This window comes from Meles meles, chromosome 15 (genome assembly GCF_922984935.1).
Source record: "Meles meles chromosome 15, mMelMel3.1 paternal haplotype, whole genome shotgun sequence".
Classification (NCBI taxonomy): Eukaryota; Metazoa; Chordata; class Mammalia; order Carnivora; family Mustelidae; genus Meles; species Meles meles.
This window is the reverse complement of record NC_060080.1, coordinates 6,431,529-6,450,145: the sequence shown is the minus strand read 5'-3', so window position 1 is coordinate 6,450,145 and position 18,617 is coordinate 6,431,529. Positions and strand designations below refer to the sequence as shown.

General features: G+C 55.2%; 1 protein-coding gene across 4 annotated transcripts in view; it reads right to left on the bottom strand.

Moving 5' to 3' along the window:
- ASAP2 (ArfGAP with SH3 domain, ankyrin repeat and PH domain 2) overlaps nucleotides 1-18,617 on the bottom strand; it is a 170,072-nt gene that overhangs the window by 6,178 nt on the left and 145,277 nt on the right. For 2 of the 4 annotated variants that reach the window (XM_045979582.1, XM_045979583.1), the window contains 8 exons: nucleotides 16,355-16,544; nucleotides 14,979-15,064; nucleotides 13,024-13,139; nucleotides 11,680-11,747; nucleotides 10,338-10,451; nucleotides 8,095-8,347; nucleotides 5,589-5,723; nucleotides 4,165-4,336 (listed from right to left, as the gene is read on the bottom strand). In XM_045979582.1, coding sequence (XP_045835538.1) covers nucleotides 4,165-4,336; nucleotides 5,589-5,723; nucleotides 8,095-8,347; nucleotides 10,338-10,451; nucleotides 11,680-11,747; nucleotides 13,024-13,139; nucleotides 14,979-15,064; nucleotides 16,355-16,544 — 1,134 coding nt within the window. The remainder of the gene's footprint in view (nucleotides 1-4,164; nucleotides 4,337-5,588; nucleotides 5,724-8,094; nucleotides 8,348-10,337; nucleotides 10,452-11,679; nucleotides 11,748-13,023; nucleotides 13,140-14,978; nucleotides 15,065-16,354; nucleotides 16,545-18,617) is intronic. The other 2 variants (XM_045979584.1, XM_045979585.1) reach the window with 1 other exon arrangement.

The following is an 18,617-nucleotide window of genomic DNA, read 5'->3' as shown; positions in this document are numbered from 1 at the left end:
AAAAATAGGCGTGGGGCTGATCAGGCCTGCTCTAAGAGAACAGGTGTAAATCCCAGAAGCACACCCAGGGCGAGATCAGCGTGGAGCCTCCTTCACCCAGCCCCAGCAGCGTACTGCTGCACAACAGAACCCCCGCCCACCTGACGTGGTCTTGGAGCTACCCTAGCATCACCCACTCTGTCCCCCTCCCCAGCTCTCCCTTTGGTCACATAAGATAAGCGGCTCCCAAGAAGCAGGTAACACCAGGTAAGACACTGGACAGGGAACACTCCCGGCACGGCCGTGCCCAACCCCACGCACTGGCAGCCAACACCCCGTTCTCAGAGCTGCCAGCCACCGCCGGGCTCACATCCAGAACTTCAACAAGGGAGCTGGTGTCTGAGAGAACAGCCCGGGGAGAGCAAGTCTGCAGCAACGACGGGGACAGAGGGCAGCAAGCTGAAGCCAGACACAGACCCCGATACAGGAACCCAGGGAAGCACGGCCTGCGGGCACCCTGCGTAGACAGTGAGTGTTCCCCACTGTGGAACTCAGCAGCCAAGGAGACCGCGGACGCGCTGCTCCCGACAGGGAGGCGAGGATGTACACATTACGCTGTCGCAAGAGATCTTACAAAGGAGCATTAAAAAAGTTCTGAGAGTCTTCTGGTTAAAAAAGGCAGACTGAAATACATCTACTCCCACTTTCCCAAGGAAAAGATCAGAAAAAACTGAAACCGAAAAAAGGACAAAGAGAACCTGAAGAGGAAACATTCTGGAAGTGGCCACCGGAGGGACAAATCCTAACCAGGCTGGCTTGCCTGCAGAGGGGGACCCCTCGCACACTGAGGAGGCCCTGAAGACGTGCTCTGAGCCCCCAAGGCTTATAAGCTCCGGGGGGGCGGGTAGAGCTCAGCAATAAACACAAAGATTGGCCCCAAATCTGCTCAAGGAGGTGCGGAACCCCTGGATTCCCAGCCCAACCCTGAATAGCTTCACAACTGCCCTCCCTCAACCCACTGCCGACAGAAGTTTCTGTTCTCGGCAAGGGCAGAACAGAGGGTGTCTGGACTAGCGGGTATACAGTGCGGGGACTAAGGGTGCTGGGGTGGCATCTGACTCCTGATGGTGGTTCAGGTAATGATTTCAGGAACGTGAGCTCGAGCCCCGCATCAGTCTGCTTGAGATTTCCTCTCTTCCCTCTGCCCCTGCCCCCACCTCTCTATTAAAAAAAAAAAAAAGGAGGGGAACTAAGTAAAAGCTCAACTTTATTTCTTTATTCAACTCCTAGAAAACCTGATCCCTTCAGGTGAGAGACAAAGACTATTCTCCAAGGAACCTGAGTTATTCAAGAAAAAAGGCCCCAGTTCGGGGTTCCCCAGTGAGACGCTCGCCAGCCAAGCCCACGCCGGCGGCTCTGCGCCGAGGGTGCCGTGTGCGGTCCGTTCTAACGCCGCAGAGGAAGGGGCAACTCTGGAGCACGGAATGCCAGATTTACAGGAAAGAGCCTCTAACGTAACAGAAGTGAAAACAAGACAATGGACACGGAAGAAACAAATTATTCAGAAAAGCAAAAGTGAACAAAAATGAAAACCCCGCCCCAAACCCATCATTAATCATCTGAGAGGAGAGAAAATGACTCCATGAAACAAACAGGATACTATCACCTTGAAAACTATCTGACAGCTGGAATGAAAACTCAGTGAAAGAACGGGAAGATACAATGAAGAAACTCTCCCAGAGGTCTGACTTAGAAAGCCCGCCAGGCCAGCCAGCCGGCACTGCAGAAAGGGAAGCTAGAAGGGGGCCCAGCGCAGCCCTCTGTGGGCTGCACGGAGCTGCATTTCCAGCCCCGGCCTCCAGGTGGAGCCTTGGGACTGGCTCTGGCCCGAAGCGCCCTTCCCAGCCGCTCCTTAAGGAAGTAAAGGGCAGGAGTGGCTAAGCAAAGTGGCACCAGCAGTAGAAGGGGGTCCCGGTCTCCCACTCACCCCTCAGGGACGCTGCTGTACAAGCAACAGAAAGGGCACTGAGCTTCGTGTAAGAAGTCAACTGCCATATGTTAAACCACTGAGACTGACTCAGGGAAAGTCTGTTAGAGATGTCAGCTTATCAGAATAAAGAGAGAGGGGCGCCTGGGTGGCTCAGTGGTTTAAGTCTCTGCCTTCGGCTCAGGTCACGATCTCAGGGTCCTGGGATCGAGCCCTGCATCGGGCTCTCTGCTCAGTGGGGAGCCTGTTTCTCCCTCTCTCTCTGCCTGCCTGTCTATTTGTGACCTCTCTGTCAAATAAATAAATAAAATATTAAAAAAAAAAAAAAGAATAAAGAGAGAGAGAAGGGGCACCTGGGTGGCTCAGTGGGTTAAAGCCTCTGTCTTGTCTCAGGTCATGATCTCAGGGTCCTGGGATCGAGCCCCGCATGGGGCTCTCTGCTCAGCGGGGAGCCTGCTTCCCTCCCTCTCTCTGCCTGACTCTCTACTTGTGGTCTCTGTCAAATAAATAAATACAATCTTAAAAAAAAAAAAAGAATAAAGAGAGAAAAGATGATACACGTCCAGGAAAGGCCAAGGGAGTCAGACATCTGGATAATACGACTTCAATTAAAAGCAATAAGAGAAAAAACAGAAATTAAGACATTAAGAAAAATCCATGAAATTTCTTAGAACTGAAGGATGTAGTGGGCCCCATCATCTACCTAGCGGCCTGGATGAGAAAATACCCGCCCTGGGGAGTGACAGCCTCAGCAGGGACAGAAGGCCTGACGGGGCAGGGAGAGCGCACCACCAGGTGAAGAAGACCTCCATGGGGGACCGCAGAGCTCAGCAGGGAGAGGTGGAGGCAGATCCGGGAGCCAGATTTCTCCCCAAGGAGCACACAGAGGGAGAGGGTGAGAATGAACCCTGTGGTGCTCTGAAAACATGCCCCCAAATTCTTCTCCGAGATCTGGAGTCTGCGACCACCCTGTGCTCCTGCACGGTCCCCGCCTCAACCCTGAGTCTGGGCTCTGCCGCTGTTTGACCAGGGACACACGGCAGAATTTTCTGGAGCCAAGCCTGTTTCTTGGGACTCGTGCTTGGGCCCAGCCACCATGACTTGAGGAAGCTCTTGCCACATGGAGAAGCCATGTATGGGTAAGTATTTCAGCCAAGAGCCCCAGCTGACAGCCAGCAGCAACCACCAGATGCGCGGAGCAGAGAGGGGAATGGGCCTGTCGCCTTCGAGTCACTTTCTGTGCTGAGCTATGCCCAGCCTCTGAGACCTCTCAGTTAGGGCTCCAGATCTTGTGGAGAAAAGACAAGCTACCCTCACTCTGCTGATCCAAATTCCTGACAGACATCTGGGAGATCATAAATGGTTGTGTCTTAGGTCAGTAAGTCTTGGGTGTGGTTTGAAATGGGAGACAGTGTGAGCTCATGGACTTCAAGACAAGACAGAAATACAGAGATAAACGTCTTCCTAAGTGTGTATCTACACGGATGGTCACCTACACATACTCCTATATGTATCCCTGGTTCTGACCACCCCGGGGGCCTGCCTGGGAGCGGCAACCGTCCGAGAGCCATGAGCACAGGAAGCACTCAGATCTTGGCTTCGAAAAATCACTGCCACTAAAAGAAACCATTCCCCACCATCAGGATCCAGCCGGAGACCATGAACTGGATCCCGCTCTGTCTGCAAGTGGCAAGCCTGAGGTTGGGGGCGCGAGGGTTGGAAGTAGTGACGCGCCGTTGCTCACTTTCCGATCGTGCTGGGTGTGCCGTGTTGATGCACGAGAACATCCTAGTTTGTAGGAAATCACGCCCCACACCGCAGAGGAAGCAAGATAACCTTGTGCGTGAGCTCTGAACTGCAAGTAGAGGCCCAGCATCTCGACCTTAATTCCCCAAAACCAGTGTCTCCCGAACAGTCTAAATTCACTATGTGGATTTAAGATCTACATTTGTGTGAAATTATTACAAGTAAAAAACATGCTTGGTAAGTTATTTTTAAGACACTTGACCCTGAAGAATTCGTCAGGTGACAGCTGAGTCCAATGTTACACCGCAGGAGCGCTGGAGATTTCTAATGTCTGCCCAGAAATTTCAGCAGATGAAGTAATGGGACCACTGCCACTTGGAAGCTCCCAGAGTGCAGGAAGCAAGGATGGCAATTCGGCCAGACCCTGGGGGGGCATGAAGGCAGGCGGTTACCCAGGGGCAGGCCTCTTCTGGGGGAGGCGGCTGGGCGGCTGGGGCGGCAGGGGCGGGGGCGGCGCCTTGTTCAGCTGGATCCCGGGCTGGGCCGGCTTGCTCTGCTGGCTCAAGGCTTCTATCACACTGGGCGTTTTTGCTACTGGAGGGGGCGGTGTGGGAGCCAGGGGATCTGTGGAAAGAGAAAAGGAGAGGAATACAGAGGGTCAGGCTTCGTCCCATCCCCAGCCTTCTCATCAGAGGCTCTCTGCTAAGGGCTTCCTTTGTTTTTTTTTTTTAAACGGTGATTTCATAAGGGAAAACATCCTCCTTTCATTGTAGATTTTTAGAAAACCGTATTGGCACAGAGTCCTTCTAAGCCTTAGGTTAGGATTAAAATGCTTCTATGAGCCCATGAGGATCTTCCTCTGTGGGGAAGCCACCCTGAGACCTGGAGAGACCGCGGCAGGGTCTTGCCCCTGGTCCCTCCCCAGGGCCCCAGGCGAGCTGGGTCCTCAACTGAGCGATGGGTCCTCCCCATTCCACCAGGCTTCCAGTAGGGCAATCGCAGAGGCCTGTAAAGAACTAACAGGAAAGCCTCCACAGTCTGTGAGCGGAGCAGCAGGACAAAGAGGTAATTGTTTCTCCACAGACTCGGAAACTTAGAGAATTGGTAAGGCAGGGAGCTGGGCCCTGAGCCCCAGGCTCCTTTTCCCGCTTGCCCCTCTGTGACAAACATTAGTGCTGCCCCCCGAGATCCAGTGTCCTCGCGCCCCATCCTTGTTGATGCTGCCGCCATGCTCAGGACAGGTCAGGGACCCCGGGAGCCTCGCAGGCCCCCTGCGTACGCGCACACGGCCCTGTCTGCAGCTGCCGCTGGGCTGGCTGCTTAGGTTAAAACCCACGGGAACAAGCCGGGTATGACCTGCTGCTCTCCGAGCCCTGCCCGAGAGGCCGGAGCTCCTCCTGCCACAGCCCAGCCACGCGGAGCAGGAAGGGGACAGGCTCAGGGCTGTCACTGATCCCGTGAAGACATTCCTCTGCCCCGGCCCCCTCCCCCCAGCCCTGGGCCTTTCACCCACGTGTTGACATCGGAGAAAAACACAAACCAGATAGCATCCACATGACTGTGCCCCAATACCGAGAACCACCAAATGGCCAGAGGAAGTGAAGCCCTGGGCTGGCAGGAAAGGACGGAGCGTAGCTCAAGGGCTGGGGAAGACAGAGGAGAGCGTGGAGGCCCCCCGGGGGCGAGGGTGTGGGACAGACAGCAGGTTGTGGCCCGGGAGGGCGGCTGGAGGGGCTGCCAGGGGCACGCACGGGGCCGGGCTCCGGGTAGCGTCTGCCTGTGGGCGTGCGGCTTCGCAGCTCTCCCCACGTGGCTGCCGAAAGCACCCCCCAGCCATCCAGATCACTGGCAAGAAAGGAAAAAGGCGAGAACGTACTGGTAGATGTCACGCGGAGAGGGGGCAGCGGTGGATGGACAGCTGGCGGATCTGACGAAGATCGCTGCCTGCTTGCACCGTCCACACTTACAGAGTTTGTCTTCCACAGGGCGGTCGCAGAGGCGGCGGTCTGAACTGCACACGCACGCACGTGTACACGCACGCATGCACACACACGCACGCACACGCACAGGAAGGCACGCACAAGCACAGAACAAAAACAGAAACAGAACACTGCATTATTGATCCTCTCACTCGCAACATGGTCAGCATGACCCTTCTAGAACAGCGTTAAGACCACAAACAGAATCCTGATTTTTTAAAAAAAATTCCTGTCTCTGGCATCCGGACGATATAGACGGACCAGACCAAGGATGCTTCTGGGTGAATTACCAGCTGGTTTTCACAGTCTTGATTTTCTTTTTCAAATAGAAATAATGGTTTGAAGAGGGAAACAAATAGCCACAGTGATGTCCCGAGCACGGGGCTCGGGCTGTAGGCTCCCACGGCTGTGCGCGTCCCTCCCTGGCCCGGGGAGCATGTGTTCTCAGAGCGCGAGGACAGAAGGGTGCAGACAGAGACAGGTGAAGGGCTCCCCACCTCCTGCAAACCTTTCTGGCTAAAAGCCAGTATGCATGACACCCGGGAGGCTCAGCTGACACACGGGAGAGACAGCAGCGCCGAGGTCGCTGTCCTTCCTCTGCCCCCACGGAGCTCCGTGCACAGGGGTGACCTGTGTCTGAGGCTGTGCGTAGCCCTCACAGGGGGCCAGGCCTGGGGAGAATGTGGGCGCACTCGCATGGGGCATTTCTGCTGTGCCCAGGTCCGTCCTGGTGCGGGCCGTGCAATGCTAACTCCCTTTGTGGTTTTGTTGGGCGGGACTCGCTGCAGGGTCAGGTGTGGCCTAGATGGACAAGAACGGGGACTCTCTGCAGGGCTACTGGGATGAAGGATTATTTACACCATCAAAGGAGGACATGAAGCTAACCACAGAGATAGTAAAGAAGAAAAAAAGTAAGAAAAAATCCCAAACCCTCTCATTCTAAGACTTTACAAAACCAAAAGCAAAAGAAAAAAAGGAAAAAAATTGAACAGTTTTCTGTTCCTTTTACATGACGAACAGAGCAAAATAGAATCTTCCTCCCATGACACAAGTCAATAAAAGCCACTAACGGGGTGGAGGGGACCACATCACTTCAGCTCTGACCTTACAAAATTAATCCACGCACACAGGGTATGGGGAGGCTGCGGAGACAGTAAGAGGCCCCACAAGGACCCGACCGTGGCTGCTGCCCTCAGCCGCCCTGGGCCCCTCCCAGTCAGTGCAAGGAGGTGACAGGGAGGAGGGCAGCCACGGAACGTGGCCTTGCAGCTTCTCTCCTGCTCAGGAATGGCCCCCTCGAGCCCGGGGTGGCACTGCCTGGGGTGTGGGCACACAGGGGCCGTGGCCTGTACAGGGAGGTGAGGCGGCTGTTTCTGGGCCTGGCCTGGGCCGTGCCTGCTCTCCTCTCAGGGACTCATTCCTGGGGGTATGAGTCAGTGACCTAAACAACAGGCCCATCAGCCTTCTCTGGCCTCCCTGAGAGACCTCCCTGGGTGCTGGAGGCAGGATCACGTGGGGGGTGAGACACAGGGCCGGCGGATGGCAGCTGCCGTATTTGCTTCCCCACCCAAGCCACAACCTTCAGGCACACCCCCTCCCAGAGAGCACCGCGGGCCCAGTGCACTGCAGGACCTCTTTCTGGACCAGCAGAGGCCCACGGCAGCCACAGAGCCCGGACACCACACCCTGTGGGCTCTGGCCCTCCCTCTCCTGGGATGCCCCCAAGAGGCCACTGGCCAGGAGCTGTGCTCATGCCTTGTCCCGTGCTCATGCCTTGACTGCCTTCAAGGAGCAGAAGGATCGGTTGGCCCTCAGCCCTGGGAAACTCACTTAAGTTTTGGGGGCCTCAGTCTCCATTTTCATAAAAAGAAAAACAAGCATCTGTTGAGTCAAACTCATTCTGCTAGCACCAAGCAACTAAAGTGAGTGTAGCTGAGTATCGTTCCCCAAATTAGCTCTTGTTACCTTCCATTTCACGGGGATTACAGGTAAAACTTAATCAGAGGCACCACAAGCTGGCTGACTGCAGGCTGGGCGAAAGGAAACAGGAGAGAATGCAGGCGGGGCGGGGGATAGTGAGTGGTAAAAGCAGAGAGAAAAGGAACAGAAAGAAGATCTGCAGGAAAACGTCTCGCAGGACCAGCATCATGAGCCGAGCCACCCACCTCAGGCCTGCCCTGGGGAGTCCCCGCACTCCCCACATGACTCGCAGATGCCACACCTCTGCCCAGAACAAGGATCAAGTCCGACGCTCTACCACCATTCAGCACCCTAAGAACGAAGGGCTCCTTTAGGGTACCCACAACAGAACTCTAAGACAAAAGACCTAGCAGGAGCATGGCAGTTGTAAACTTCCCAAAGAAAACACCAGACCACGCCCTCCGAGCTACGGCCCTGCAGTACCTTTGGCAACGTTTCGTGGGGGCAGTGGGGGGGCGCCGGAGGTGCTGGAGGCCGCAGGCTGGGTGGGAGGCGGGCTGCCGCTGAGGATCGCGCCGTACGTCTCATTCTGCAAGATGCTGGGCACGAAGGGCCTCTGCTTGTCCTTGGCCAGGCTGGCAGCGTCTCTGGCCAAGGACGCGGCGTTGGACTGCAGCTGGCCAGAGCCCAGCTGGTAGAAGCTGACGGGCCGGTCTTCTCGCCGACTGGGGCTGGGCTGCAGAAGGGTGGGAAACGCACACACACTGACTTCTCAGTCACAGCGTCCAGGCCACGGGCGACCGCCTCGTGTACACCACGGCTACCTGGGCAGGTGCGTTTTGGGCTCTCAACTGCAACGTGAGAACTGCGAGATTTGAAAGTTCCTCTTATCGTGTCTCTTCATGGAGACACCCCTCCCCACCCACCCTGCAAACGCTATGATTTGTCATTTACAAGTCACCATTCTGGGAAGAACTGAGAACACAGCCCGTTTCACCTTCACTCACCAGCGTTATCTTAACCTACATCTGTTTCCACCGCACTTCCTGTTTGTAAACACACTTCCAACCGAGTACCCCGCCACAGCCAACCCCCAACAGCTGGGCGCCAAGTTCCGGGGACAAAGGTGCTCTTCCCAAATGAACTGACGACTCGAGATTCCTCTAACTCGGGGATCAGCAAACCATGGCCCGTGGGCCACCATCTGTTTTTATAAATAAAGTTTTATTAGAACACAGTCGTGCCTGATCATTTAATATATTGTCTGTGGCTGCTTTCAAGCCACTGGCACGTCCGAGTCATTGCAGTAAAGACCCACAAGCCTGAAATATTAATTATTTGATCCTTTCGGTTTGCTGACCCTTGCTCCCCATGAAATCAGGACTCGGGTAAACCAGATCTAATTCATTTCCAGTATCAGCTTCATTCTAAGAGCTACGATCTTGAGTAACCACTTTAACCTTGCTGACCCGACCCCTCATCTTTTCAGTGGGTAGAACTGTGCTCCTCTCGCACAGCCCCCGGGGCTTGCAGAAACAGTACTGGCTGTCATACCACCCTGCCCCTCGCAGGGCCACCTGCCCACTCAAGGCTCTGGCCAACCCAATGGCTCAAACTCCACTGAGCTCCGCAGAACCTGATGGCTAGTTCTCTTCACACGTATTTTAAATCCAACAAAGCCCAAGGCCGTATGAACTATAATTCCCTCTGCTGGAAACAGAGCGAGGGGGAGGAAGAGTGCGAGCTCTTGCTGTCAGACTCTTAAGAGGACCATGGGACCAGCTGTGTCGGCTTGACCTGGGCTGATTATTTCCAACCTTTTTCTAGGATCGGTAAGTGTAACGATAGTCCACTCTTCTACGTGGACACCATTTTACAGCAAACTCGGTGGAGGAGTTTCTCAGTCAAAGAAACAGCAAGTGTGACTGTTAACGGAACCAAAGACAAGGACAGTCAAGGTTCTGGAAATGCCACATATGTGTATGATCAGACATCGTCAGTGCACCTCAGGACATTCGAGTCCTACAGCAAACATAGAAAAGGTGACACGGCATTCCCCACAAATTTCCTAGCAGCTGGGAAGGCGGGCTCTGGAGTCAGTCTGCTGGGGTGTGACTAAGCTCTGAGACCCACGTGAAGATGGTAACCTGCCACGGGTCCCCCAAATGTGCTGGGTAGAGTGTCATGAGCAGGGAGCTGGACTCGGAGGCCAGCGCCCTCTGGCCTCAAGCTGGTCTCTAACTACTGGCTTCACCGTGGCTGAGTCAACCTCTCCTGAAGCTTCCATGACCCAATCTGATACAGGAGAAAGTTGGACCCAGAGCTCTAACGGTCATTTAATTCCAGTGAAGGCTTTAAAGATCAACGAGTTGAGCTTGATTTGTGGTACTGGGGACCCCTGGCTCTTTATCATATCCATGGCACGGGGCTTCCTCTAAATCCCACTAGAAACAAAGCCCCCACCTCCCCAATATCTCTCCCTCAAATCTAAAGGTGAGTGGCTGACGATGACCCAAGTAACGTTCCCGTCCATCCACACGCACAGGGGCTGGGAGGCGGGCACAGCTGTGGGACAGGCAAAACCAGCTACTGAGATCAACTGGAGCCAAGAGTTAACTCGACGTTTTGTACAAAACCACTTTGCGCCCTAATCACACTCTGGGGTCCACCCTGCTCGGAGCGAAGCCCATCACAACCTCCCCGACGATCTGCAGCCCGGCACCGACCTGCAATTTCTCGTCCACATCGTCGTCGCTCTCATCCAGGTCTTCGTGGAGCAATCGCCACTCGTACTCGACGTGGACGTGCGAGTTAAATCTCCCAGACAAGGCCTGGGTCAGCTGAAAAGAGGAAGCGCTGTCGGCGCTGCTGCCCGTGAGCCGGGCACCCATGGGTGGTGGCGGAAGGTGTGGAGAGGGGAGGCAGAGACCCTTCAGGGCAAGGCCAGCCGACTGAGACCCCACTCCCTACCTTCACCGAGGACCCTGAAACGCCCATTTAGCGCTCTGTAAACTGTAAAGCACCGTGCGCAAGCCAGGGCTACTGGAGATGTAAAGGCTAATGGCCGGCCTGCAGGTGCTGACGGGCACACGTGGGAGCAAAACTCAATGGAGGACATTGTACGTGTCACTAACGAAACCAGCACCGCCCGGCCCGCACAGGAGATTAAGGCCCGCAGAGCAAGGATGTGAGTATTTTTGCCGTTCTTTCAAGGAAGGCAGATACCCAATTCCATGTGAGGTAACAGGAGAGAAGCGAATTTGTTAGACTCAGTGGGAGTCTTAGCATTTTAGCCCTTAACTCTCTCCCCAGCCAGAGAGTAGCTGTGTGAGCTTGGGCAAGTTCCTTAACCCTTCTGTGCCTGTTTCCTCATCTGTAAAATACAGCTAACAGGAGAAACCAAGTCAGAAGGGCTATCAGGATGAAATCAGTGGATATCAAGTGTTTAGCAGATCGTACCCCTCACTCTCCTACCCTTCCACAGCAGTCACTGTTGGTTCGATTAGCAGGATGCTAATTCGGAACCGGTAAAGCGGACTCTGCCTTACAAATACGGAACCAGTGGGAGAGTTCACACGGGCATGACTTCCTCAGCTCCCGGCGGGAGCCCCTATGCTGCCTGACCCTGTGGGCTCTGTCCACTGGCTGCACTGCCCCTCCTTCTAGAACGGAACAGGAAAAGATGGTGCAGAACAATCCAGATAATTTGAGACTGGGGAATGAAATCTGCACGCCAGCCTTGGATGCTGCCGCACGGGGAAGGGCTGGCAGCTCAGAGACTCCAGAGAAGGGGCAGAGCAGCGGTGGCCTCCGGATCTCTGCTCCATTTGCCCCAGGCAATGCCATGGCCACCAGCCACGTGTCCAACCAGCAAATTCCAACTTGTGTTCCAAGCATCACTACGAGGGGGGGTGTGGTCCCCTCCTCTCAAAGGACTCCCCGAGTACGCTTTCTCCTGCTGGTCCCGTCTAGGGTCCAAATGTGGAAAGACCCTCCTCCCGGAAGGCAGGGCCCCTCCCCGGCCCAGGCAGGGCGCCTTCACCCCATCCGTGCCGGAGGGAGACTCACCAGCTCCTCGCAGTGCTCGTGCCTGAGGCGTCTGGCAATGTCCAGGGGCGTCTCTCCCGACTCGTTGGCTAAAAGGCAGGGCAACACACGAAGGTGTTACGGCTAAAGCAAGCAGAGGTCTGACATAAAGAGGCAGTTACGAAGACAGAGGGAGGCAGCGCTAAGCGGAAGTGAGCTGCAGTGTGGGGCAGGGAGGCCCGACCAGTCTCCCCATCCTAAAACACTACAGCAGCGTACGGTCGGCAAGATTTTAAGACAGTCTGCGCTGACCACAGAAGCAGAACCGAACCCCTCCTCAGCAGTCTGTGAATCTGAAATTGTGTATTTTCTTCCAAATAAGCCTCCATCAGCAAGGTTTGGCTATTAACTTAAAAAAGAAAAAAAGAGGGGCGCCTGGGTGGCTCAGTGGGTTAAGCCGCTGCCTTCGGCTCGGGTCATGATCTCGGGGTCCTGGGATCGAGTCCCACGTTGGGCTCTCTGCTCAGCAGCGAGTCTGCTTCCCTCTCTCTCTCTGCCTGCCTCTCTGTCTACTTGTGATCTCTCTCTGTCAAATAAATAAAATCTTTAAAAAAAAAAAAAAAGAAAAAAGAAACTTGGCTGAAGCAGGTTTGTGCCTTCTTTCTGTCCTTTGCTCTGTTCAATGGTTCTTCAAGAACACTTCCTCGGGGCGCCTGGGTGGCTCAGTGGGTTAAAGCCTCTGCCTTCAGCTCAGGTCATGATCCCAGGGTCCTGGGATCGAGCTCAGCAGAGAGCCTGCTTCCTCCTCTCTCTCCCTGCCTGCCTCTCTGACTAGTTACAATCTCTGTCTATCAAATAAATAAAATCTTTAAAACAAACAAACAAACAAACAAAACAAAACACTTCCCCATGGCCCAATCACAGCTGCCTGCCCTCGGGCGGCTGCCAGCGCATCAGGGTCCCCTGGTAGAGGGAGGGACAAAGACCCAGCAAGGTCCCTTGTGGAGGAGACTCGGTGCCAAGATGGGCAGTGAACAGTGACTCCCCACCGCCCGGTAAACCTCCCACCCAGAGCCAGGAAGGGGTTAAGCCTGATCCTGGGTGGGGCTCTAAAGAGGAGGGTGAAATGTCCTAAACCTCATTCAAGGTCACCTCAGCACGAGGAATTTGTGCAGGGCCCATGCTCTGCCTCTCATAATCTCTATGATGCCTGCCCATGAGGAAAAGTCTACGTCCCAGATGGAGGGAACCCGCTGACCAATAGGGGACCATAGCAGCGTTGGCGAGCACGCAGGCGAGGCCCCCCGACTTCAGAGGGCAGGATGTGGGTCTCCCTGGCTGACGGGAGCCCAGGCCGGATGGCCAGGCAGGCGGCCGCTCACTCACCGGTCTCGATGGAGGCCTTCCCCCGCAGGAGGAGCTTCAGGCACTCGGCGTTGTCCGTCAGGCAGCAGTAGTGCAGGGCCGTGCTGCCCTTCCCCGTCTGCTTATCCAGGTTCCCGCTGGCCAAGAACAGGGACCGAGGAAGAGAAAGATCGGTGAGTCACAGGCCAGGGGACCAGCCCTGCCTGGCCTGGGACGGGCCTGGGCAAGTGAGCAAGACAGGCATCGAGCCACTGAATCACGGCGCGGCAGAGTTCTCGCAATCCTCCAAGGTGGTGGGACAGGCCACCGGCCCGGCTTGCACGGGTGGGGGGGTCCCGGCGTGAGGCCCGAAGGGAACCAGCAACAAGAGCGCGAAGGCCGGAACCGGGCACCATGTTGTTGCTGAGCGAGGGCTGAGGGGGGCTCAGCCTACTTCTTCCTGTGCCAGCCCCGAACGGCGGCATCCCTCCAGCTTCCCCATCAGCGCCCAGAGCCTGAAGTGTCCGTCTGGGTCTCAGGAAGCCTGTGGGACTTGCCATCCTGTCCCGCAGAAGGCCAGCGAGAGCTTTTTTCCATCCTATTGCTGACACTCTTGCCAGGAAGGGAAGAGCCACTTTTCCAAAGCCCAGAACGTGCCAACGCCTGGGTGTCTGTGGGCCCCGGGCTGCCCTGCAGACATCCGGGGGGGCAGTCCTGCGATCTCGAAAGCTCTTCTGGTAAAACACAAGACCGGGTTACCCCAGAAGACACTGCGCTCCTACAACAAAGCCACTCAGCCTACTGGGGGACGCAGCCCTGAAACGTGGCTGTCCTTCTGAGCAGGAGGGACCGTGGCGCTTTGTGGCCCGTGGAAGGACACGTGGCGGGGGGCACAGTCCCAGATGATACCCGCTGCTCTCGTCAAAACAGAACATGCTACACCCTCGGGGAAAATGCGCCTCATCTGATCTCTCCCCTCTTCCTGCTGCCCTCCTTCTACTCCAGAAGAAACCAGGATTTCCCTTCTCACACTCCAAGAGTTTCCGCTGAGGGAGGATGGCATCACGGGGCTGTTTCATCCACGGTCCGCTGAGCCACTGCGACGCCAGGCGCCAGCGGGCGTCCAGGCTCCACAGAGGGTGGCTTCCACGGAGTCCGGCAAACTGCTGACCTGCCTCCAGCTCCTCTACCCCTGGCCATATCCTCCCCCAGGAACAGCAGAGAAAGCCAAAATGCAAAATATGACCTTGCTTTGGCAGGTGGAATTTTCCACTCTGTTTGGCACAATTTCAGTGGCTTTCGACCAGCACCTCCCCCTCCACACACCCCAAACCGTGATCAGGGAGTCAAGATACACCAGGCCGGGCCTCTCTGGTTGGCCTGCTGCCCCAGGCGGGCACCGTACCCAGGGCAGAATGCACCTGACAGGACTACGGAGCCCGGGTAAGCAGGCACACACATTCTTGAAAGGGAACTTCTAATTAAAAAACAGAAACAACTTTTCAAACCAAACAAAATGCCCACAGTCCAGTGATGAGGTTTACAATCCTACCTTACGTGGGTGGTCCCAGTATGGATCTGTGCGTCCCTTTTACTGTCCCCATTACTCAGGGCACTTGCCTAGGTCCAGTGAGACACTCTGAGGGCTAAGCATGGGGATGGCTCTGTGCACACCGGGTGTGGGCATGTGGAGGCCACAGATAGTCCCCCAGGGCCCAGGATTCAGATGTACGAGCCTGATAGCTCCTGAGTCCCAGATGCTAGAGGACAGGTCTTGCAGGTACCAAGAAGGGTCTCTGTCTTCACACTCGAGGACTTTTTTGGGACTACGCTCTAATAGCCCACTCCTGGAAGTTCTTTTCCTGCCCCACAGTTCAAGTTCAAGGCTGGGAAAAAAATCCCAGCATCTTGGCCACATAATAAGGCAGGAACCTAATCCTTCCTTGGAAACACCAGGAAATAAAATCAAGTGGCTCCCCTAACTTCAGAACACCTACCTGTTCTGAACTAAAAAGTCTACGATGTGGAGAGAAGTCCGGTCCACCGATCTGACCGCAAGATGGAGGGCAGTTTCATCTGGCTCCTGGAGACCAAACAGAAACATTCCAGAATCCCAAGGGGAGCATTCAGTTTTGTGTCCAGTGTCAGTGAAATCGTCTATCTCTCTTCTGAAAGCCTTTTATTCTTTCTTTCAAAACATTAATCTCTAAGACATACGGCCCCCTTAGTCTCCAGAGGAAACTCTGCCCTTGGGACGTGCAATTTCAAGACTGGTCCTCCTTCCTCCACAGTAAGTAGCAAGAAATTCAGGGTCTCATCTCAGAGTCCCCTCAATCTCTAGGTCCTTATCCCAGAACCAACAACATACGGGGGGGCCCTTTCGTTCAAGGACACCAGGCCTCCCGCACGCAGTGTCTGATACGTGGGTTTGCGTTTTCTACTCCACACAGACACCCAGGGCTGTCGGCACGATGCCCACACTGCCTTCCGTTTAAACGAGGGGACACCTGACCCCAATGCCTTTTCTGAAAGTGAGTTCTGGCAGGTGGAGAGGGCAGACCCGATGAGGGCTGTCTCAGGTAGGTGGGTGGGTGAGAGAGCAAGAGGCAAAAGCAATATCCATGCAATGGGGAACAGGGGGCAAAGAGGGGCGTGTCCCGGAGCCGCCTGCCTGGCCTGCCCGGCCAGTCAGGGCCACCCACTCCCCCAGTCCCTGCCGTGCTCTGGCCGCAGCACAGCTCCCTGCGCCTTCATTGCGACGGCAAGGAGCTTCCATGGGACTGCGTGTGTGTCTCTCCAAAGTCACCCACGGAAGAGAATTAGGATACCTGCCAACCCGGGACACTGGTAACCGGTTTCCTGTGGACTCGATCCTGACAGTGAGATCCCACCCCACCACGAGACCTCCCCTCTCGACAAGGTCTTCCCAGGCAACCAGCAGGTGTCCCTCTTCCATCCTCTCTCAGGGAGGAGGGCGCAGGCTGGGGGGGCTCTCCTTCCCAGGGAGGCCCGGCAGCTGCTACTGAGTTTGGAGCTCCACTCACCGGAGACAGAACCTCGCGCCGGTCGATCCCTCCCCACCCAGGACTGGCCTTTCCTTCCGGGGCTGGCGTTCTAGTTTTGGTTTGAGAATAAACCGCCCACTGCGAAGTGTGTAAGCCTGAGGATTCACAGACCTGTACCCCTCAGGCTAGTAACACATTATATGTTTAAAAAAAAAAAAAAGGTAATAAAAAAAGAATAAACCACCCTAGAACTCGATGCTATCTTTCCTCAGAGAACTATCCCACTGTGTCAGCATTTCTGATTACTCTGCCTTGCCACTCCCCCCGCTCTCTCCTCTTTCTTGAGAGGGAGCAGGCCGCACTCTTACATGTCCATTGGCCAGCGGGATTTTTTCTGTAAGATCCACACCGTCAGCATACGCTTGGAGTAATCCAAAAATATCTCTTGTTTTGACGGCCTCGCAAAGGCTGTGAAGCTTTGCTGCGTTATCTGCGTGCCTTTTCCTTGCGTATCTCCTCTCGATGTACTTGGCAGTAATGTAGTCCTTTCTGGCATTCCTGAAATCGAGCATAACTGCCTTGTAAACGATTGAGGGCCTCTATTCAAACATCTAACCTTCAATCATCAGGAACCATTTTTAAAAATCCTGCCCAGCCCCTCCTTGAGGGACGAGCTGGCGGGTAGGAAGGGAGCCGCCGTGTGACCGTGGCGGCGCCTATGTCCAGTGACACCTGGAGCCCTTTGAAGAGGCGCCGCCATCTGCCAGTTTCCGACCCAAGAGGCCTCAAGGCCCGGTGCAGGGTGCCTGGGGCTTACTCAGGGGCCAACGGGAGCTCGCCCGGGTAGGCAGGCCGGGAGGTCCTCCACAAGGGGAAGATGCGATCTCCTGGGTCATGGGCACCGTGCCTGGCAGGAAAGGCACGCACCACAGGTCTCGTGAACCAGAACAAACTGCTAGTCTCCGCGGTCTATTTTCTGGCCTTTCCGTGGCACGGCGTTCACAGACTCTACCTCCCCACAGAGCACGGAATGGCAGCAACTCTGGGAAGCCAAGAGCAGCACAGGTTCAAATCCCGCCCCCACCACATCGACGGGACAAGCACCCCATCTCTGGAGGCATCAAGTCTTATTGGTGCAAGTGTGTAGCACGCCCCCTCATGGAACTGTGACAAACGTGCGCACTGACACTTGCAGGGCACGTGGTGGGTCCTTAGGACCCTGGGACTTGCTGCTGAACTTCAAAGATAGGGAGCAAGAAGACAGCAGCTCCTGGCCAGGTGGGCTCCGCATTTTACTGCAAGGACCTTAAGAAGAAACAGCAGAACAATAAAAGGCGTGGAGAGGATTTGTGAATAATGCTAACTTCCCTGTGGCCACTGGGTGAGAAGGTCAAGGAGCAATCCAGAAATGCACCAGCTGGTGAATGGACAGACAAAATGCATTCTCTCCACACAGCCGTGCAGGGGACAGAGTACGGGCGGTCCGCGACGTGGCTGAGCCCTGAAAACACTACTCCGAGTCAGAGGAGCCCCACGAGGCCACACACTGTACAATGCTGTGTCCATGGGATGCTGGGAAGAGGCAAGTCTCTGGAGACAGAAGGTGGGTTAGCAGGGCCTGCGGTGGGAGGCGGGGGAGGGTGTTGCTGGTTAATAGGTGCAGGGGTTTGGTTTCAGGGGGATGAAAATGTCCTAAAATCGTGGTGATGGGGTGCCTGGGTGGCTCCGTTGGTGAAGTATCTGCCTTCAGCTCGGGTCATGATCTCTGGGTCCTGGGATCAAGTCCTGCGCCGGGCTCCCTGCTCAGCGGGCGCTTCTCCCCCTGCCCCACCCCCTGCTCGTCCTCTCTCTCTCTCTCTCAAGTAAACAAAATCTTGAAATAAAATCACCGTGACGCAGGTACACTCTGTGAACACGCTGAACAGTACTGAACAGACACTTAAACAGCTGGACTGTTTGCACGTGAACTGTATTTCAATCAATCTGTTAGAAAAAAGCATGTCAGGACAGGGTGGCTGGGTGATGGACGTTGGGGAGGTACGTGCTATGGTGAGTGCTGGGAACTGTGTAAGCCTGGTGACTCACAGACCTGTACCCCTGGGGCAAGTAATACATTACATGTTAATAAAAATAATTTAAAAAAAGAATAAAAAAAGAAAAAGAAAAAAATCAGGTCAGCAAAAATGAAATTCCACCAACACTACAAAAACTTAACTTTAGCCAACAGATGTACAGAGACACAAGGAGAATGGCATGACAGGATCAAGTCCTGGCTCCTTTCTAGGAACTACTTTTTCTGGAAAGTGAAGTGCCCTGAAGTTTCAGAAAGTTGGGCGGGGCGAGGGGGCGCTGAAGGGAAAGCCAGGGCCTTCCCAGTCGGCTCTGAGAGACGGCACAGCCCAGGCTCTCGGTTGGATGGCTGCTCAGACGGGCTCTGTCGCCTCCCATCGAGGTCACCGTGCAAAGCCCTTTCCGTGACAACACATGCTCACAGGGCTGCTGCAGGTTACGTGAGAGAGCACATTTAGGCATGGAGCACAGCATTCTAGAAATACCAGCGTGGAATGAACGGGCTTGTGGTGCCAAATGGAACCCGGTCAGCTCTTCTCAGCTCCCAACCCGCCACCATCC